The 22,508-nt window shown below is 44.1% G+C and overlaps 2 protein-coding genes across 5 annotated transcripts in view; one reads left to right on the forward strand and one right to left on the reverse strand.

Annotated features, from left to right (window-relative positions):
• Pdk1 (Phosphoinositide-dependent kinase 1) overlaps window positions 1-22,508 on the forward strand; it is a 420,953-nt gene that overhangs the window by 11,176 nt on the left and 387,269 nt on the right. The window lies entirely within an intron of this gene.
• LOC143428915 (uncharacterized) lies at window positions 3,725-8,445 on the reverse strand. Its single transcript, XM_076904190.1, has 5 exons — window positions 8,380-8,445; window positions 5,311-5,471; window positions 5,027-5,222; window positions 4,857-4,949; window positions 3,725-4,090 (listed from the first exon to the last, which is right to left on the reverse strand). The coding sequence occupies exons 1-5, from the start codon at window positions 8,443-8,445 to the stop codon at window positions 3,773-3,775; spliced, it is 834 nt and encodes a 277-aa protein (XP_076760305.1). The 3' UTR covers window positions 3,725-3,772.

Here is a 22,508-nt window from a genome sequence, read left to right on the forward strand (position 1 = left end):
AAACTTAATCTTGCGTAACCGATGAGAAATGTACGCGGCAAGGTTTTAGCTGATGACGTTAAAGCTTTGTTCAGGGTAATGGGATTGATATTTGTTCAGCTTATTAGAGTACCCTTTCTGGATTAATATCTTCTATGTTACCTCGTCGACCTCGTCGTGTTAGTCGGCTGCGAGATCCCTCTCTTCCTTATTTATTAAATAGACACTTTGTTCAAAGTTTTGAGGAACAGTTTATGATTTCATATAAATTTGTAATCCGCTGGAACTCGACTCGTAAACCGGAGTCACGTATTCTGATAGTAGACGGTTCCTCGAGCACGTGTAGCGAGGATGTAAAGAGGTTTAGTTAAAATATTCTGGAAAGTTTGTAACAGTATCCATACACGGGCTTATGAGATCTTTTTTACATCGTAACGCATTTCATATCTTGGGTCATAAAAAAATATAAATTTTTCTACGTACAGAGTCTGGGTACGGTTTTTAGTGTAAGTAATTTGGTTAATTCCGAAACGAAAAAATAATCATAATTTTGTTTTATACCAGAATATACGTGTTGGTATTGGTTTCCATTTTCACGTGTGTGTAAAACGAACGCGAAACTCTCTTTTAATTCCGAGGGTACACGTTTCATCAACGTAACATGTATCAAGCGTGTTCCTGAATCCAGCGAGGGTAGTCAGCTCCGTGCCTTCTTCGCAAGATCAGATTATTTAATATTACTTATGGCTGTACAACCTTACGGTCTTGTAAATTTAATCAAAGATACGCTTCCGTCAGTTCGCCTCGTGTCGGGATCGATTGCGTTGCTCAAGGATTTCGCGAAATATTGTTCGAGGTATCTCGTTCCTTTCGAAGAACGGGATCGTATTTTTTCCTTGTTGTTCTCCTTTTTCCTTACAAGCACGCGTTCGTTTGAGAGTAAAGTCATTACGAGTTGTTCGAATTTATTAAAGTATCCACGGTGTGCTACAATTCTTTCCGGTGTTATTAAAAAATTAAAAAGTATTTTTAAAAAAGGGGTATATGATTTTAAAAGTCACTTCTGAATTGTCGATATTGAATGAAAGGAATTAGTTGTAACCATTTCATCCTCTCTGACACGAGCTACAAATCTGTCTCGAGGACTCGTTCGAGTAATTTTTCTCGATCTTGGTCCAAGCAGCGGTCGAATGATTTATTCATTAAAATCACGTTCCGCCTTAAAAGGGCCCTTCGAATCGCGAAGACATTAAAGGTAGTAACGGTGAATGATCATACGGAAAAGGTACCATTGAGTCGAATGACTCAGAGACAGACACCGTCTCTCCGGTTCTCCTTCTTCTCTACACACACACACACGTACACAAACTTCTCTCTCTCTCTCTCTCTCTCTCTCTCTCTCTCTCTCTCTCTCTCTCTCTCTCTCTCTCTCTCTCTTTCACTCTGTCGCATCTATGATTCCACGTACTGCATCTGCATGTTAAGTTAGATTGGCTTCGAGCGAACTGAACCGTAGGCCACTGGAATATACGTTGTCTTCTCTCCCTCGTATCTTGGCCTTTCCTCCTTCGTGATACATTCAGCCCTCGCAAACACGGTCGTGGTAGAGTCGGCACGCATACGCTTAGGGTCGTACGCCAACACGCGAGCGCGTGTGCACCAATGGTATTTGCATATTTCAAATTATTTCGAGGAAGATGCTAAGTGGAGCGTCCCTTCTGTGCAATGGACCGATCTTCCTTTCATCTTCGTTGCTTCTTTTCGGATCCATTTCTCTACCAGCCCACCCTTTTCCGTGTGCTGTTTCCTCTTTCACTGTCGTTCTCTTCGTTTCGATTCTGTCACAAGTACACGGGAGCGCAGTGATGTCGCGAAATCGATCTCTAATTATTTGAATTGACCAGAGAGTTTCACCATGGCAAACAAAACCGACGTGAAAGACGTGGTGAGACGTTTCTCTGCTTCCTTTTCAACCCCTTCTCTTTCAGCCGTCGATGATACCCGGATTCTTTAATATCCGATTACCGTCGAATATTCCGGATATTTGCTGGTGAGTGCGGTGCCTGTCGCGCACGGGAATGTAAATATACAGCTGGGACTAAACGTTGTCATGGATGTTTGGAGAGTGCTGATTTCATTCGATCGTCTATTCAAGGAATCTGTCGAAATATTATATATGTATCCTTGTGGGAACGTGAGTTTATCCTTTCATCCTTCGACCGCAGACAGTTCTAATGGTAGATTTTAGGAAAAATTAAGCTCAGTTTTAGAAACCTTTAACTGCTTTTATCGTAGATAACTAAATATTGTATTAACATCTGCCAAGATTGTAAACGTTCAGCTAGGCATCCTCAGAAAAATCATCGAAATTTTAACACTGGTTAACAATTTAGTTCAGGCCTTCTAGACAAAATACTCGAGATTACAGTAAATATTAGTTGCGCATCGGATTGTACGTGAATTCGTACTGACTGGAAATGTATTTAAAATTTATCGTGAATGGTGTATATTCCAGTAAGATAAGAAACAGATTCTTGAATTGCAAGTTTCTGAATCTTGGTAAAGGAAGAGGACGTGAAAGCTAATTGGTGAAGGAAATTCTAGAGCAAAACCAACGGTTACACGCGGGTATCAAGTGTACCCTCAGGTGACACACACGAGTTCGACCCTAACAAGTATTAAACCCAAGAAGCGTCGCGACTTGAACAAAACGATAACGAAATAAAAGATTTGGAAGTAAAAAATCTAAAACATCTAGAAAACACGTACAGTAAAGGAATTATAAACCTTGACTCGAAAGTAATATCTTCTGGCTTTCACAGATCGCCTGTACTAAGTGCGTTTGATTTTCTGAACTAAATTCACAAAGGAGGAATCAAGTTAGCTGACCTTGATAAATCTTCCTCTTGCTTTACGACTCTGCTTTACGAACGAATCACGAATTCTTTACTCAACCTTCAACCAACATCGTCCAAAGTTCGCGATTTCACCGATCATTTACGATTTCACTGATCGTAGTCTAACGAAAGGTGGTAATAAGGCAGTTTGTGCAACCATTTTAATATTTCAGCGATCTCGAGTCGACGATGAAAGCTGGTTCGGATAGGAATGGGTTCGCGTGAGAAATCGTCGATGATTAGAACGTGAGAATATATGTTAGATGAAAAATGTGATTCGTAGGGATGCGAGATAATTTCGCAGCTGCAATATCGTAGATGGTAACTTTATGTATTTCTGTTAGTTGGTCGCTTTAAGATGGTGATTCACGCTTTGCACTTAGATGACTCGTGCCATTCTCAGTCGTTATTACACGTTATCTTTTCGTGTCATCACGGATCGCAGTGTAACCGTTATTAACTTAACTTATAAAATGGAAATTGTATCGTACCGTTTATCGTGGCTCTGCGGTTACTGCGCCTGATATTTAGCTTCAGTTTCGATCCAAGTTCATTGACGAATAAAAGTAGAAATCGTTTAAGCGGACAGAAAAATTTCGTTCCTCGATACAGCAATCAATCGAGACAGTAATCAGCGTCGAAGAATGATCGCTTAAATGTAAAAGTTGAACGTGTAGTTGGACTGAGAATCAAAACGGGACTCTCTTAGCTAACTTACACAATTCGAGCTCTAGAAATGAGGTCGAGAGACCTTCTACATCTCCATAAAAGTTATTTATTTTATTAACATCGAAACGTTACGGTGTTACGATCGTATCGATTCGCGATGTTTGCGCCAGATCCCCGCTAAGTGTTTGCCAAGAGTTTGTCGTAAGCGTCAAGTGAGAAATTCTAGATCAGCACGCGACGCCTGGCCAGCTGGCTTGTTCGTAGTTTCTCTGTTTCGCGCATGCATCGATGAAACTGTAATGGAACGGTAGCTGCACGATGTTGATGTCGTAATCCGTGTTGACCAGCATCGCGTTGATCGTAGGTATGTGCAGCTTGTTCGCGAGATCGTCTTCTTGAAATTGCCCGGTTATCGGATTCGTCTGAGCGCAACGGGTTTTCGCCAGCACACACGCGGTCGTATTCACGTATAATTGGGCTAGTCGGACGTCCGTGATGTTGAAATTGGGGGACATTCGTATGGCCTCGCCGACGCATTCCCTGAGCTAAGCGAAACATTTGTCAGTGAAAGATCGTCCTCGTTCCAAGCGTCGCTCTTATGACGACCAACGCGTTTTCGCGCAACCTCTCGAAACTGACAGATTTCAAGCTTAATTTGCCGACGATATTTCTTTCGTTGACATTCTATTATTTACGCGAGAGAAATCTCGAGTGTCGAGAGCTTGAGGAGTTCAAAAAGCAGATTTCAATTCGCTTCTATTGATTTTTAGGAAGGAAATAGATATGTATAAAAGAGTCAGAGTAGGTATGTACAAGTTATGTTTACTTACCACGGTTTCACTCTCCAGGCAGTTTAAAATAGCGAATCATATGTACAGAATATTTCTAGAGATTTCTATGTACAGTTTGGTAATACATTTTAAGGAACATATTTTTGTGGTTTAGGGTTTTGTCGTCTCGGATCGATAGGTTCTGCTCCAGGCCTTACGGTGTTCGACTCTGTATCCTGTTCTCGTATAATGCAAACGCCTCTCGCTAATTGCTTATACAATTTTAAATAAAAGAACGGTGCCTCGGTGGGAATAATTCTGAAGCTCGATGCCAATCTTCGGTTGAATCGTCGTGCATCCTGTTTGGTATTTACAATTCCATTTTCTATCTATATTATACAGTAACTGCTGATACGGTCGAAATTATTATAGTACAGCGTAGCAGTGAGTTCAGCTCTTTTATTGTTATTATGTACAAAAGGGGAAAGCGGGAAAAAAATGTTGAAGCGTTCCAAATACGAAATGCAGATGGTGCACTTACCAAATTATCTTTGTTCACTTGGCGAACGCATTCGAGGAACGTGCAGTATATCGTGGTGGGGCTCACCCTTGAATTTGGTGTACTGGTAGCGTTCTGTTATAAGAAAACGGATAGATTTTGTCACTCGAAAATGCTCGTGTAATCAGCCGAGGTTTTACAATTTTACTTACGCTCAAGTACTGCTGACAGTGGCCATAGTCGGTATTATTTAGGTAAATATTAGCGCAGTTAGACATAGACGCCAATAAAGGATACGCAAGGGGTTGACTGGTCACTCTGAAGAAGCATCCGTAACACGCATCTCGACGAACTGTGTCGTTCTGCGATTCGTTGCACAATTGATTCAACAACTCCGGAATCCTCACTCTACAACGATACAATCGCAGGTTAAACGCTCTTGTTCGTAAAATTCTGAATCCATCGCGGTATGTAAGTTTATCAATTGAAACTGTACTGCCTGACGCCTGTTAAAGATCCGAAAAATTTGGACAAGCCTTCCTGCACCAGCGGATCCACGGAACTCAGACCAAGAATCATAAACAATATTAAAACAGCGGATGCACGTCGTTTCACCATCGTTGCGCGACGTACATTGGTTATTTGAGTGAATATCCACTCGTTCCAGTTGTTTTATACCCTGGATGAATCTGATAAGAGGATTCAGGAGTGTAACGTTTCCGGTAAACATGTGTCAGGATCTATATTTTTAGAGAAAACATTGCTCCAACGTCCCGTAACACATTGGTATTGTTTCGCTGTTTGGTGCAGTATACTAGCGGAAGAATTGTCAAGTATTTTATAGTTTCAAAATTCTATTAGATAGATATCTGAAAATTCAATAGAAACGGGCAATTTAGGAATAAGACGTACCTTCAAATGGTAACTATTAGGGTAGAATAGGGTCGTCTGAGTATGGACAGTACCATCTACTATCCAACTTAAATGATCATTCAGAGACACATTTTAAGTAGGCAGAACATTATCAGAGATATGAGTTGTTTATTTTTAAAGTGGTTCAAGTTCCATTTTGAGAGTTGCAAACGGATATGAAGTACATTATGCAGTAAAATTATATAAGATTAGAGCTTATATGTTTTATTATTAAGGTAGTATTGTTTGATTAGCTCGGATAACGATTCTTTAAATAATAGCAATTCTATTAAATATATAATTATAATATAATATATACCACCTGCATAAAAATACCTTCTACTATTTTAATTTTATAATATACAATTGTATAAATTTCTTCTTATTTCCGGAGAAATTTATTTTGTTCCATGTATTTATGTCTTCTTAAGAATTAGAAAAGTTATTTCATTAAATTTCAAAGCGGCTCAAGTCCATTTACAGACATCGAAAACATATTTTTTAAACAATGTTAATAACGTTAATAAATTGGACACCTTTCGAAACACAAGAACATTATACTACCGATATTTTTAAATTTAGTAAAACGTAAACTTTTAATATATCTCGATTTTAACGTAAATAGACTTAAGCCACTTTTAAAATAAGTGACTCAAATATGTGCACGTCACAAAACATTTACAGTTTGAAGTGATTTATTAACTTTTCCATTCTTCGTCGTTACAATGTGTTCTCACAATCAGAATTTTATTACACCCCGATTTCGTTGCGTGGCACTGACCGACAAACACGAACAAAAAAGCGTAACAATTCTCATTATCCACGCGACTGCGTGCAATCGTCGAGCGCATGTTATTGCACATCGTTGCCCTGTAAAAATCGACCGTGAACGGAAGATCTGGAACGATGGAAGTTGGTAACGAGCGAGAACCGGCGAAATCGGTTGGTGTCGCGGTTGCAAACTGCCAGATCGGATCCGCCTGGCACCCTTATTACGGCGATTTGTAGGAACGTCGCACCGTAATGGAAAACAATCGTCTTCAGCGTGACGAACTCGTAGAACACTTTATTATACACCTGATATAGAATATCGAGATATTTGTTGCTCGGTAGAATTTTTATTTTAACATGTACGCGAAGGTCGACGGTTTTTTCCGTTTAAAATAATAAAAAATATTACTACTTCAACTAGGGAAGATGTAGGAAGATTAAACTAGGAGAAAATGGAAATAAGGGCGTGTTCTTGGGTTTATTCTTTTACGTAACAGCATTCTGCGGTACGTTTCTACGTGTTCACTTGATTATGATCTTTTTAACCGGTCTTATCATCTCTTCGCAGGTGTGCGGTTCACGTTATAAAGCGTGTTACGTTTCTTCTCGAATTGGCTCCCTTATTGCGTACTCCAGTTTGTTGCGCACTCCACTCGGGTGTACGACTGTCTCCGTTTCCGTTGTTATTTTTATCACTTTTCCTACATTTATTCTTAACAAGATGGTTATCCTTTAACCACCTTTTAACTCCTTTTTGCCTTGACAGAGAAGTAGTTCGCTCGAAGGAGAAAGTGTTTTCGTGTTCTTGGCGTGAAACGTCTCGAAATCAATTAACGATCGAACCTGGATACCAAGGGGTTGAAGACGCGCAACGACGTGGCGGCAGTTGTTCGCGGCGAAAAATGAAAAAGCGGCGTGGTTGAAGTTCTCTAGTTTCGTGTGGCAGGGAGGAAAGTGGGCCACCGTGTTCGTCCGAGACGACACACGTGCTAGGGCTATTTATACGGTAGACGGTCCAGGGCGCGGAAGAAGGTGACGCTTAGGAGGACGTATGCGCGAAAAAGAGACCAAGTGGCGAGTCGGTGATAGAGAAACGGGGGAGGTAGATGGTGAAGGGAGGAAAGCGATGCAACTCCGATGGAACCAGAATTAGAATGACTCACAGGATTATTTAGGTTTATGTAATCCGAGAAATTCGACGCGGCCGACGACGGTGACGTTCGCCAGGCGACGCGCTGCGTCACTGAATGGGGTGACTTATTGGTTTCTCGTATGCGCCCAGGAGGATCACGGTGTCACGTTGCACCTTTGATGCTGAAACTGGTTTCCCCGGTTATTTGGTGCCGACTAACCGATTCGCGATTTTTTATGATTTTCTTCACCTTCTCTTTGAAAAGAATACTCGACTGGAAACCAGTAGTGAATCCATTAACGATTAAAAGGCGAAAAGGATTAATTACAGTCGTCTCGAAGAAACTTATAGATGGAAACGCGACACAGCAAGTCGTACACCGAAGCTTCGGTATTTCGCTGCTAAGCAAGCAATTAAACCGTACACGATCACCCTTCTTCGGGGTCTGTCACGACGACAGCTGCATCTCGCTGTCAATCAGTGTCCTCTTCTCGCTGGTACGGGCGGTCAATTTAAGTGGACGGTAACTCAATCTTTGCGGATATCCACGCCACTTTATTTCGAGTCTCGCGAGAATAACGAGGCGGTGGTAACTCAATTTCGCGAGACGCGCGCGTTGTTTTTGCCAGCGACGGTTATTCTCGCCGGCCGTGGCGTTCGTTCCCGGATTTACCAAATAAATAAGCTTTTCCAGCGCATCCGGGGAACGTCTAGCGAGTCGGAATAATTTAATCGCGCACCGAACCGTACTTGTAACTCCGTCGTTCGCAACCGATTCTGCGTGAAGCTCGAGTACGCCCGTTTGTTTTGTAACATGTTGACTGCCGTTGGGTAACTTAAATACGCACGCATCCCCTGATACTGTTAAATTTCTCCTTATGTAATTTACCGATGCGTTGACAACGAACGCGTTAAATCGGCGAGCAAAATCCTGATGTACATTATTCAACCACGAGGGCCACGTTTATTACACGTTCGCGACTAAAAAGCATTCTTTCAGGTTAAAAAGTTTTAAAGCAATTTCGTTAACAATTGCGACTCGTAGCGTGTCATAAACGATATGTTCCCGAAGAGTTTGGCCGAAATATTGACATTTTGATCCGAGGGAATCGAGTACAATACCTATTAAAAGACTTCAGAGGTTTATTCAGACGCAAATTCTGCACGCAAGTAGTGACTACAGAAATTTGAGTCATGACGAAAGTTACTTATTACTTATATGGTTGAGAGTAAGTTAAGGTGCAAAAATTAGCGCATAGGTAAAAGGGCAGAGGATAGGATGAATAACCAGGTACAGAAGGCTAGAAGAATTGGAAGTTAGGAAGTATGATTAAGGTGTTTGTGTTGGGAACAGTTTATATCGTTGTCAATATCGTCAGAGGATTGGTCATGCAACAACAGGTATCTTCCTACCTCATTCAAGGTTCACGCACGCTTCAAGCGTGCACGAGGGTGCAGGGACTACGGATTCTTTCGCGAAGGTACAAATAAAATCACCGTCCCCAGGAATCCAGCGGAGCGTTCATTTACGAGACCCTTTCGAGCAGAACGCCGGGAGATCTGCGGACCCGTGTTGCGGGGGTGTCATCGCCACTGGATACTTTCCAATTACGCCGACAAGATTTCGTAGGTTCGTTGATTCACGGGTAATCCGTGCTTTGGTGCTCCTTATTGGATTAGGGGTCGCACCGAGCAACCGAACGGCGACCGTACACCGAGCGTATTCCTGATTAAGATTCTTAATTGCTCGTTTCTGTCCGCCAGAGAAAAATTCATTCGTATTACGGCCGCCGTGAAGTTAGTATCGTGGCACACGCGTCACTTCGAAATTAGACGGTGCATAATTGAGGGTGGAACGATGCCACGAGAGCGCAGGAGCGCGTCGGTTGAATTTAATTTTTGAAACTCGAGGCGCGTCACAAAGTGTTCTTTTTTGGATCACTGAGAACTCGTAGAAATTCGAATGGTTGTTATTATATCAATTAATAAGTTTGCGAGCTAATTGACGAAGCTTCCGCGGAAAATTGGGTTTGATCGTGTCAAAAATTAGTTAGGTATTTCAGGTGTTGCACGCCGTTTTTCACGTTGCTCCATTCTGCAACCGTCGCGAGGTATTTCAAGGCGAAGATCATTTTTCGCCCGATTCGTTTCCCTCTCGAACTCGCCTCGCTCTCATTAATTTTTCCACGGCTATGCGATTCGTCCCGGTTTACACGAAGCTTCACCCCGACGTGGCCCGCGTCTCAATTATTTTCCCTCCTCGCAGCTCTTTCTCTCCGATCCTTTTTGGCTGTCTGATAAGTGCATTAGGCGAACCCGGAATTCGGTAGACATCCCGTGGTGTGTACGCACATTAACCCCACCATTCCGTTCTCCTCTGTCGTTTCAGCCACGAGTCCGAGGGGTCGCCGTCAAAAAAGAATAGGAAGCCATAGGGTTTACGTGGCCAGACCGAAAGGAAGTCCACGTGCGCGCTGTATATCAACAGATTTTAACCTACATACACACCGTGTCTCGCCTCGGAGGAATGCTTTTAGCTCTCACAGCGAATATCATCGGCGGACGCGGTTCGCGTTAAGTCGTTACCGGGGTGGATCTTCTTCGCGTTCCCTTTATTTTCTTATGTCCACTACCGAACTCGGTAGTAATAATATCGGTAACGTTAGAGTATATTCTACGTCAGGCGATCAGTATTCAGTTGTTCCATCATTGGCACCTATACTTCTAACGTTAAATTATTTTTAGTATTGTATAGAAAGTCGTGACAATTTTGTGTCTTGGTAGGGTTACCAGTAAATTGTCTAATAAAAAAAACGATATCAAAGGTAATTTCAAAAAAGGTAGTCCCAGTCATCTTAAAAATGTTTACTGGAACAGTCTTCTCTATGATACAGGGTTTTTGAATATATGGAGTCCATTTTGTAGTTTTATGTGGTATAGTTAATCAACTCTTGTATAAACTCAAGCGTTGGAACAGAACCCTGAAACATTCGAACAAATAGAAATGTAGTTGACGGTGCCATTTAGGGTGGAAGATGCGTGGCTTCTCAAAACAGAACCACCCTTCCTCCATTGCGACTACATTCGTCACCATGGTCCGACGGATATTCGCAAGCACATACGTGGACATCGTCCTCAGCCCCTAATTCGCACTGCGTCGAGATACCACACGGCTCTCCCGCTTCTGCACGGGTCGTTAGGTTTTCGAGAGTGCGCTCTCCTCTGGCCTCTTCACCGTTCCATCCTCTTACCGCCGATGAGTATTAGAAGAATTCGCTGGTGTAACGTGCGTGCGGATAAAAATCAGTTGGCCACGGGAGAGGGGCTCACGGATAGCTCTCGAGGGTATAATAATCCGTCGCATTATCGTTATCCCCGACAGATACTTTTATTGATATCGCGTGTCTAGATTCCGCGTGGCTCGTTGTTGCGTCCAATTCATTCGTGCGATTATCTTTTAACTATGTCCCGTACAGTATCGTGTCTTTCTTTTCGCGGAGCAACGTAACGAGAAGACTCTAAACGATTTGTCATTGTTTTCTGACCTGTACGAAGACGTAGAATACTCTGTTCTCGGAATGTTGAGATTAAAATCGAATAAAATCGTGCGAGTTCCCTTTAAAGCTCGGGAATATCCATGATTTCGTTCTACTCGTCTCATAATGCGAGTGCGGTCTCCACTTTCGCACACGGCACTCGTGCCCGCTGCGGCGTACTCAGGATGACGCATGGTTTCGGAAAACGCGTCACCGCCGTTGCAAATCGTCGGCCGACGCGCGAGAAAAATAGAAGCTCGCGACATTTTCGAGGAGCTGGAATACGCTCGTTAATTTTAACGATCCCATCGAATCGACGACGGCATATAGCCGCGGTGCCGCGTTCCGCTGCCACCCCTGTCCTGCCGCGCCGCCATCATCGCCGTCTCTGCCTTCTCATTTTCGTTCCTACTTTATTCCGTTGTATACGGTTCGCGTTTTCGTTCGATTGGTTTGTAGCTACCATACGTGGATGGAATAGCGACGCGATTCCGTTTCGATGCTCGTCAGCCACGAATGGAAGTATTTTTGGCTATCGATACACCCCACCCCTATGTCCTATTCTTTTCTTCCCACTTTTTAGTCTGAAAAAGTTAGTCAATTGATTCATGAAACATTTTCTAATCGATGTAATATATTAGCGGAGACTACGTATTGAAAAGGAAGGCTACCAGATTTTCAACCCCTTCTCGTCCCGATTTTTTAGTCTTCGATACTAGGGAACAGTTGCTAATTGATTGAGTGTAATAACTGAAATCGTGGACACAAAAGTTTCAATTGTAATTGCAGGGATTTAGATAAAATTTTTGTAAAGGCAGAGTTCGAAAATGTTGATCTCTCCTCGACAAAAGGACGACGAGCGGATGAGATAAAAGCGCGTTTACCCGACGCCCTGTACATCAGCGGTCACCGATTCACGATGGGGTCGGACCTCAAAAATTCGCTTTAAAAGTTCACAGGCTGCCACAGGAATTTATTGCGGTCGCCTCTCGAGTGCTCTTAACGAAATTAAACCTGTTCAGCACTGCGCAAAATGTTCACAGCGAAACGTTGGAACCAAAATGTGGGACGATCAGTGGTACTTGATTTAAAACACGGATTGAAAAACGAGCTGAAATTTAGTTTCGATAGTACTGTGGAGATCGTTTATAAAATTGCACCAGAAAATTATGTCGTCGCGAGTCTGGTGTTATAGAAAATAAATCGTTACTAACTATTTTATAAAGCTTTAATCCGTTACTAGTATACAAATATAGTAGTAATTAGGTTCACGATCGCTTCTTGACTGCTCTGGTTACGATCTCCTGGTAAACCATGACCGATCTCTGTTTCTTCACCAGCACCAATTGGCTACGCTTTTATAAGTTTGGAGTCCTCGATATATATAACTGAAGATATAAATTCGATTATTATATTATAACAGTGATGGTTTACGTATACGTACTGCGGAACTGTAGCTTGATATTATCGATAACATTTAATATAATGAGTCTCTTTCCCTTTACTTCTTTCTTTATACTTGTAATATATAACTTGAGCTTAAGCTTAAGTCAGTAGCCACCAGTTTATGAAACAGACACAATAATCTTTTTATGGAATTGTACATCACCCTTATTAATTATACAGCAACCCTCGCGTTTGATAATTAATAGAAACTATTGCTAAAATAACAATATTTTAGTTAACATCTCAGTATTAGAAAGTTTCCATTTCAGTGGAAAACTCGAGGGAAACGTGCATTTCTCGGAAAGTTGCGCTGGAATAAATTTAACCTCCGTAATCACTAATCAATTCTGATGCCCCATCAGAGGAAACATTCGAGTGTAATAGATTAATTTTAGCCACGAGCCGCCGCTGATTCCTAAAGCACTTTCTACTCTCAATCACCGTTTGAAAAGAGAAAAGTTTGTCTTCCTAATCGCCGATTCCTTGGAAGTTTATTCAGGTTCCCCTGATTCTTTGAAAAACGATCGAATTCGACGAAATGCCATCTGTCGATGATTCACTCTCGGGAGGTAGTTTCGAGCAGGAACATGTGTCGGCTTTCTTCCGTCGATCCTGGGAGAAGTTTGTGGAAAAACGATACCTGAAATCACGGTCCTGGGGACCTTTACGTTCCATTGTTATGGTTACTGTTATGTTTTCGGAGATCCATCCATCGAGGATGAAGTGTCATTTTGCTTAGAGCCGGCACTTTCGCACGAGTCATCGAGAATATTTCGTTCAAGGGTGGCGCGTGTTCGTCCTCTACCCCTCATCCCCTTCTCTCATGCTCTTATTCTTCCTCTGCCTTCCTCGTGTTTCGTCGTTTCATTCTGTGGGTCGTGTTTACCCTCTACATACACTTACTACATTTTCCAGATATAAAAAGTTATTCGATCGTTTTGCAATTCTTCACGCTTGCTCCATCTTTCTTTTCCTTGTGTCTCTCTATTTTTGAATGAGGCGACGTTCCTGCGCATTAATAATGGGAATGCAATTCGATGTAATACAATGCGACAAATAATAGCGTGAACGTCTTGCAAAGTGCAACATGTAAGCAATGCACAGGTTGTTTCAGGACCAGTATTCTTTTGGATAATTCTGGGACGAAGGTGATGGTTCTACTTTCCAAAAATACGTAATCGTATCGCGAAGTGTAATTGATTTATCTAGAACATTGCTTGGGTTTCTTCTCTCCTTTATCGGTTGAGTTGGATAATAACGGAAATCGATGCTTGCGATCAGCGTGACGAGAACTGGTTACGTGTTACTGTCTCCGTGCAAACAGAAGAAATTAGCAATGAAAAATGACTAGATAACGAGGAGCGATTACCCGGTTTCTAGAAATTGAATGTTTCCGATGTAACGCGACGTTGGCGAACCTTACGGTTCCCTTTGCTAATCCCTGATTAAGAGTGCAATGTACACGACGTTCGATGACAGGATTCGTATCAATAAAAGGCTAGCAGTGGGGCTGGTCACTTCATTTCTGTTCTTTATGGCGCTATACGTTGCAGCGTAACTCATAAATTTGCATTTTTTTCACGTCGCTTACCGAACATACCTCGTTTATGGCATGCTACGTTGCAATATATAATCCGGAGTACATTAATTATTTAACTGTCAACACAGAAATCTCTATAATCCATACACGTTAGCTGTACTTTCCCTCTCTGGTTGTGCACGCGCTAATAAAATGTAATAGTACACGCGGAAAGAATGGTTAAATTAAACTACGCGGAAGTAAACGCGAAACCGCCGTGCGGTTAATCTTGGGAGAGCAAGCTCGAACGAGGACGAACGTACGTAATCGATAATTAGAAGTGACACGTACAGGTAACCTAATAAGCTCGCGTGAATGAAAATCTCGCTTTTCCCTTCGTGATTCGTGGCGTGCGTCTGGCCGTAGAATTGAAAACGAACGAGCAGCTGCACCGGCGGTGTGTATACGCAGGCTAGATGTACGCAAGCTGTCGCGTGACTCGAGAACGCTTAAATCGCGGTAATTAGGGAGGAGGAAAAAAGGATAGGCCAGAAACGGGGGAAATCAGCCGGAAACACGGCGTCACGGCATCACGACACGTGTCACCGAGACCACGTGCCTCGAAGGAAGTAAGTACGCGAAACAATGGCTTATCACCGTCGTATCGCGCTTTCTGCCCCCTCTAATGAGTTCCAGCCGGAAGGAAATTTTTTTAGTGCACGTCCCTCTCGCGCTCGCGTGCGCTACACGTAGCCCCGCGTTTAACATTTCTACGACGGTCGTTTAATTCGTCTTGGAAATTAACTCATCGTAAAGTCGTTTATTATTCGTGACAAATGCGTTTCGAATGGTACCACCGTTATAACAACAATTCGACTGGTAATGTCGTAAAGTTTGAAGAAATTAATAGTATACTCGACGTGAGATCGCTTGCTTTAGTACCACCCCGTACCGTACTTCAGCGATAAGAAGAAAAAAACGAAAAGGGGATGGAACCTGGTATGTAAATGTTCGCGGTCGAAAATGTGGGTTTAATATTCGGCGGTTAGAATTTCATGGAACGCGCGGACTTTTTTAAAGTAATTAGTAATTGTCGCTCTGCGATAATTAGCTGGTACAACGTTTCCTCGTTGGCTTCGTTTAATTGACTCGTCGGACGCGTTTCCTCGGACAGGAGCGGCATCGCGTTCACCGTGCAAGCCAGCCCTCTCCCTTTTTAGAAGTTAACCAGTAATCTCGCGTGAATATTCGCGATTCTTGCGTCGTTGCGATTAATTTGCTACTTCGCTTGCTTGCCATTGGTCGCGCGGTCTTGGCTCGCACGGCACCAAAGCTACAGCGACGACGAACGCGAAACAGGGGTTGGTGTTCCAGGGTGAGAAACAGGATCGCATGGCTGCCGTGTAACGACTTACAGACCAGAAGGATGCATACGCGCGGCTCGTATCTTAATTGTTTTCTTTCGTTAACCGCGTCTCGTAATGGGATATTGACGACCTGTGACGATGGATAAGAAGGAGAAGGAAAAAGGCCAAGCCCATCGTCCGCGAGGGCGTTGCTGTCTCGCGAGAAATATGGAGGGTGAATTTTCCCGCGCGCTCTCTCTTCCTTTTTTTACCGTTGCTCCGTTCTCGTTCGTTTTACAGTTTTTCCTTTGACCCTCTCTGTTTCTTTGCGCTGTGTACCCCCTCTTCAGTTGCGTCTTCGTTTATGCTTTTATCTCTGGCCGCTCAAGGAAAAAGGTGACCAAGAACGGACGAGGATAGGGTAGGTGGCTAGTAGAGGAGGTAAGGAGTACTCTAGTAGAAGGTAGTGCCACGACGAGGACGACGATGACGATGAGGACGACGATGACGATGAGGAGGAGGACGACGACGACGACGACGACGACGACGACGACGACAGCGACGGCGATGGACGGAATGGTAGGAGGTAGCGTAGCGTGCCCGAGTGGGGATGTAACGAATCAATACTTTTGCACTCGGGCTCCCTCGGGTTCAGGGCTGTGAAATTTTGGCGCGAACAGGCCCTGTGCGTCTTCCCTCGCTTTCGACATATTCGAACGCGCTTCTCTTTGTAATTCGTTGGAGAACTTTCCGTTCAAGCTCGAAGGAAGAGTCAGGAAGATCATCTCGTTACGGTTTAGCGGTGTTTGGATTCCCACGTAATTGTTGCGTTTAATGCGAACACGGGCGTACACACGCGTTATTATCGTTCGCGTGAACAGCGTTTAGCGTGCTGTAGTCAGAAACGTTCTACTCTTGCGAACAAGTTTACGCGCCGCGGTAAACTTGGATTCAGGAAGATAATTGCTTATTAAGAGCAGAACTACGCTGATGAAATTTAATGTTCACAGGTATATACACCTGCATACACGCGTGCTACCAGGCGAAACTTGTATCTCGAAAAGTTGTTGAACAGCCGACGCGACGGAGAACGCGACTCGCGTGCGAATAAAACGCAACGATGCCCGATTAATTACGTTCATGCTATTTTAATACGCATCTACGGTCATTAACGCCAATGACAAACTATCAAGTCGCGTAGTAAAACATCGGCCGCGTATTTAACAGCCAGCCTTATTATCGTTATCTAGCGTTAACCGTTTTATTTGTTCGCCCGTTTCGTTGGAGCAATTGTCGTGAGGCGCGTTAGAACGTTGACGATCGCAGCACCATGCTTCATCGTGTATAAACAAGATTTCCCGCCAACGAGGGCGTATCCACGCCCCGTGGCGCGTTCACCAGCTTCTCGAAAGCACAGGCAAGCATGATCGAAAGCGCCGCGCGGAGCGATGGGGCACGTAGCTGCGTAAAAATTCACGTCGACCGTAATAAAGCTTGGCACACCCGGAACATCTGGTCATATAGCCGATATTGTCGGGAGGATGTTAACGTGGTTGACCCGCTCGTGAAAGAACGTGATTCCGCTAACTAGTATTTCCGCTCGTAAAAGGTAAGCAAAAATTGATACCCCGCGAATCACACGGATAATCGAATTTACAGCATCCCCTGTAGTGTGGCGCGTGGCAATAAAATCGCGCTGGTCAAGCGGGGAGGGAGCCATTCGAGCTGGCGATAGCAGCGCGATAGAGGTACGAAGGGGTGGCTTTTGGAGCCCGTGTCGACGCGCCGCAAAGTCGCTACGGCACTGCGACAACCTCCTCTCCTCGACGGCGGGACGTATACGTGACGTAGTTTAGTGGGGATGGATGACGTCAGTGGTCGATACACACGGTTCTCCTCCTCGAGTACTACGCCACCCCCTTGCTGGCCTCGGTCGACGGAGTTGGCGGGAGGGAAAGCTGGTTTTCGCTCCACCAGCGTGGGTGGTTTCGAGGTGCTCGCCGTCTATTCTACCGCAATACGAGTCCGTGAATGGCCGCAGCTACTTGCATTCCGCAATTTTCACGGGGAAGGTAGACTTCGTTATTACAGCTCGAGTGTCACGCCGGGGTAGGGGCCAGGAGGGTGACGGACGGGGGTGGAAAAGAAAGGAGAAGGAAACGTTTTTATGTAGCTCGGAGAGCCGAAAATTGCGGGGAATTATACGGCCTCCCGTGCTCCGCTGGAGGGGGAGCATGAAATTAGTTCTAGTAATCGTAACTGACGCCTCTAACCCGGTTAACCGTTCGTAGAGCATAGATTTAGAGTTATTCGCGAGCCAGGATTGCCGTTTTCCTCCATTTCCGTGTAGGCAGGTCAAATGATTCTTCTCTTACTTCTTAGTTTATTTAACTCGAAGAGAACAGGTGCTTACGCAGCGCGTACCATAAACCGTGCTAGCTAAACGCAGAGAAAAGTACATTCTATTGTATCTCGTCGCTGGCTGTTATAAACTGAACTATATGTTAGAACGCTTTGCACTCGAGAGGCGCTGCTACAGCACTCTGGCAAACTTTTACTGTACACGTTACATCTTGGCTCAGGAATTAGCAAAACTCTGGGCAAATGCCCATTATACTGGGACGATTCTAACAAACAGAAAGGAATTATCGAACGAAATAAAAAATCCACGGTAGCTTATCGAAGACGCAACACTTTACTTTTAGCGTGGAAGGACAAAAAGATCGTCTCTTGTTTGATCACTGGGGATAACGCAGGAATGACTACCATAAAAGGATTTTACGAAGTGGTGTAGTCAACATCATTAAACCTAATATTATAACAGATTATATAAAGTATAATCGATGAATGTGCTTCAACGCATTGTTTTCTCAGAAAATCCTTAAAACGGTAGCGCAAACTTTCCTTTGGGTCTTGAAAATTTGCTTAATTAATTCATGCATTCTTTACAAACTAGAAAAAAGGAAAGAAAGGAAGGACGCTTACTCAGCAATTGAGAGGAACCTGTCGCCAGGCTCGTGATCGAGTCTCGACGACAAGCATCGATGAAATCCGACTAAATAAAAAGCTCCGTGTTGCTCTGTAAGGGGTAAAGAGGGGCTTCAAGGTCCGCTCTGATCGAAGTAAGCGAGACCTCAAATTATTCTGATACATGCCATGACAAACCGCGGATGTATCTCTGACATTGTTTTGTTAAATATCACACAAAATCCAATTACAGAGTGGATGAATATTGAACAGATTTTGTTTCGAGAAACGTAGAAATAAATAAACCGTTGAAATTTGATCATTCGAATGCGTTTGTTCGAGTACAAAATCATTTGAAAGTATCGCCAAAACCGTCTCGAGTTGGCAGTTCGCACGAGCGAAAAAAGTGCTCGAGCGCAAAGGGATAATTTGGGCGCGGCGATCGGATTCTTTTTATCGCTGTCAGTAATTTCAGCGAAATCACCGGAGACGTAAAAAAGTGTACGCGCACGTACGATTGGACGATCTGTCATGCTTATCGATCTCTAGTAACTGGTGGAAATGCGAAAGAGACCGATCGTAACTTTCTACCGTGGGGGCCGTTGTGGTCGCGCTTCATCTCTTCGGATTTGGTGGGAAGGGTCACCGATCGCGGCGCTAGTCGGCGATCTAAGAATTCGCTGGATGTTCGTAAAAAGCGCAATTTCGGATTTTTAGGACTCGCTATAAAGGATGAACGGATTCACTCAAGGCCAAGCGATCTCCTGTTTACCACGGCTGACGCACAAACGCCGCCAGTCGTCCTCGTAGCAGGACGTGAAATCTGTTTTTCACGATCGAGTCAATGTTATTAAATGCCTGCCGTCGGCACATGGCGAGAGGAACTTAATTAATAGAGCCGCACCAAAGCCGTATTTCTAACTCCTTTTCAGCGGGCGTCCCAGTTTCTTTTCATTTCGGGTGAACTGGTTTCTTGGAGAGTGTGGAAGGTCGAAGGTTGGAGGACAATTTTAACGAGGCCTCGTCCCACTATCCTCCTCTCTTTCGTTTACTTTTTGTCCCCTCAAACCTGTTACCGTCCATAAGGGGAGGATTTCGTTACTTTTGAATCCGGTAATTTGACGGTAACGACTTCTAGAAATAGTCGTTACTCGGTCGTTTCGGTTACAAACCCATTACTCGGTTACAAACCCGTTTACCTACGTATACCTAATAATTTTAATCTGAAACGACACTCGAGCGAAGGAAATAGGTAGTCATCGATCGCTCGACTCTTTGTAAAGAAGAATAACTTCTATTAGGTACTACTCTGATGACTCGAGTTTTGTCGATTTTTTGCACAGCGATGTGTCGACTAAATCAAGCGTTTTAAGTTCGAAGGATCATGTTTCTGCTTGGAAAAACAAATATATATTCCAACAATTATTTATTCTACACTTCACACTTAGATCTTCAAATCAGTTCTGACTGTTCGCTTCCTAAACTGAAGGGAACTACAGATTCGTGTAAATGAAATCTCGAGTAGATCGGTTAGGAATTATTCTCGAGGTTTTTGCCCTCGGGTAGAGGAAGGTGAGAAGGTTTTTCGAGGCTACGCGTCGACTCGCTAAGATAGATGACCCACTGAGATTTCAGTATCGTCGCCCGCAGCCTTTTGTCCTTGGTAGGTGTCATCCGCTCGTCCAAGGGGTAGCGAGACTATTCATCGCCACTTCCGAGGAACACTTTCCTCGTCATTCTTCTTCGACTCGGTGTGCCCTGTCAAGTTTCGTATCGTTCGCGCGGGTAGAAGGGTTCCTGTCCGGGGAGGGGGCCAGAAGGAAAGGGAGGATATTAGCGGGGTTATTAGGGCTGCTCGAGAAGAAATGTAGCGACGATAAATTCGACGGGGAGTATATTATTACCAGCTCGGGTGGAGCGGCGTATTCGCACAAATTATCGTCTTGTCGCCGAGTTGACTCGGTTATTGCAGTTTCGGATTCTCCCCGGGACTTGTGCGCGCCTGGAAGCGATCGTGGGGACGATCTGAAGTAGAAAAGAAGAGAACGAAAGGGTAAGAGAGAGAGAGAGAATGAAAGAGAGGGAAGGAGAGTGGAGGGCAATGATATCCTGAGTAGCGAAAAATGATAATACTTTACGATAGGAGAAAGGAAAATGAAATGCGAGGTTGTGGCTAGAGGGTGGTAGTAAAAGGAGTGGGTATTGGGAGCACCTATTGTGCCCTAGGACTGATTACCCTCCGAGCTCGTCTCATCGTTATGGATTTACCGACACACAAGCGGAGCTTGCACAAAGGCCGAGCGTGTTAATCTGCCAGAGAAACGATAGGAAATATCGGCGAGATCGGTGATGAAAGTAAAAGTTTCGTGCACTCTTAACGTAGTATCGGTTCTGGGTGGTGATTAAAATAGCAATCCTCCTTTAATTGTATCGTTTACCCGTGGGTTTTCAACTATTTCTGACGCAGCCTTTGTATTAATTTTCAGAGAGCTCGCGGATCGAGGTGGCTCGCGAGTAAATAAAATTGATCGCGCGCAGTTCGAAGCTACTCGAGGTGGAACGGGGGTTGCTGGCTCGGAAGCACACAGGACACGTGCCTGTATAATCTGCCGGCTTATTTGTATCTTGCGCTCAAAGATCTTGTCCCACGTTCGTGTACTCGGAATGATAATTTCGGATTTAACCTAGCCCCTTGCGGCCCGTGGCTTTTCATCGGACACAAATTTATCCATTCAAATAAATCACGTAGCGAACGACCGCGCACGTGTCCTTCGATGAGGGAAAAAAAGAACGGTTGACGAGCCGATGCACCCTTCGGTGAACCTGGACGGTCCCTCTTTGATCGTGTCTTGCTACGATTTCGTCGACTATTGTTGACTCTACAGGGAACATGTCGGTGGATTTGTTTAGGACGTGGGTAAATCTAGGCTTCGTGTTTTCGTAAAAGCCTTTTTTAAGATTCGAAGGCCCACTTCTGTTGTTTTGTCAAGCAATAAAAATGGCATCGAGTCCATAAAAATTGTTCTGCTCGATTCAATTCCTACGATCCGTAAATTTTTATTGTTTTCCAAGTAGTACAATCGATAAATGCTGATCAGGAGTCCATAGAACATGCTTGCCTTCGTCGTTGGCAATGTATAACGATACGCTGGTATACTTTCTTAATTGTTCACCAATTTATTAATATTTATCGATTGTCTCATATTTTAGTCAAGGGTCGGGCCTTCATTCAGTTGTAATTACATCAACGATAATCAAAAGGCAGCGGCAACGTCGAAATTAGTGGGCGTTAACTCCAATCACTGCCATTCATAAGCAAATTCGACTTCCTTTCGAGCCGCGAGGCGTTTCTAATGTTTTCGATGTCCCCTTTTCACGCCCCATTTTTCAGCTACCGGTTGGCCCAATTTTATCGGTTCAGTCTCACCCGTTCCGCTTCTTCCTCGTGTTCTTCCTCCTGACCTTGCCGCTATTCTTTCCTTCGTCGATAGTGGCACGGTAAAAATAGAACGTTGGCCTCGACGAAACTTCAAAGTCATCGCAAGAACGAATCGATAATAGCAGACTACGAGCAATTCTAATAAACCCGATGCTACACTATAATTTTCTTTCCTCGAGGCTACCCGGCTCGTTAATCGTCAAACGGTGAAAAAGAGGCGTCACACGTTCCACGCATAAATATTTTCGTTTCTGCTGGAGAGCCATATTTCATGTATTTCAATTTCCTCCGAGTTCCTTGCTCGAATTTATTCGCGCTAGCCAGAACCGGCGCGGTTCCTTTTTCCACGGGCCATCGTTATTTCCCTCTTCACAGGTTCCAGCGGCACGCAGCCCTGTCCGCGTCCGCTCGAAAGTGACGGATTTGAGGTTCCCCACGATATCGGATAAAGTGCGTGCACGGCTAGATAAGAAAGGCAAAAGGGGGCACGTGGCAGAGGATAAGCCGGAGACGAATGAGCCAGTCACGCAATTTCGCGTCAAACAGAGCCCTGCGCGCCACCCCTGCGACCCTCCGCGACCACCTTACGAACCGGAACCATTGTGGTTCTTATCCTCTTCGCTGGT

Source organism: Xylocopa sonorina, chromosome 11 (assembly GCF_050948175.1).
Source record: "Xylocopa sonorina isolate GNS202 chromosome 11, iyXylSono1_principal, whole genome shotgun sequence".
NCBI classification, from domain to species: Eukaryota; Metazoa; Arthropoda; class Insecta; order Hymenoptera; family Apidae; genus Xylocopa; species Xylocopa sonorina.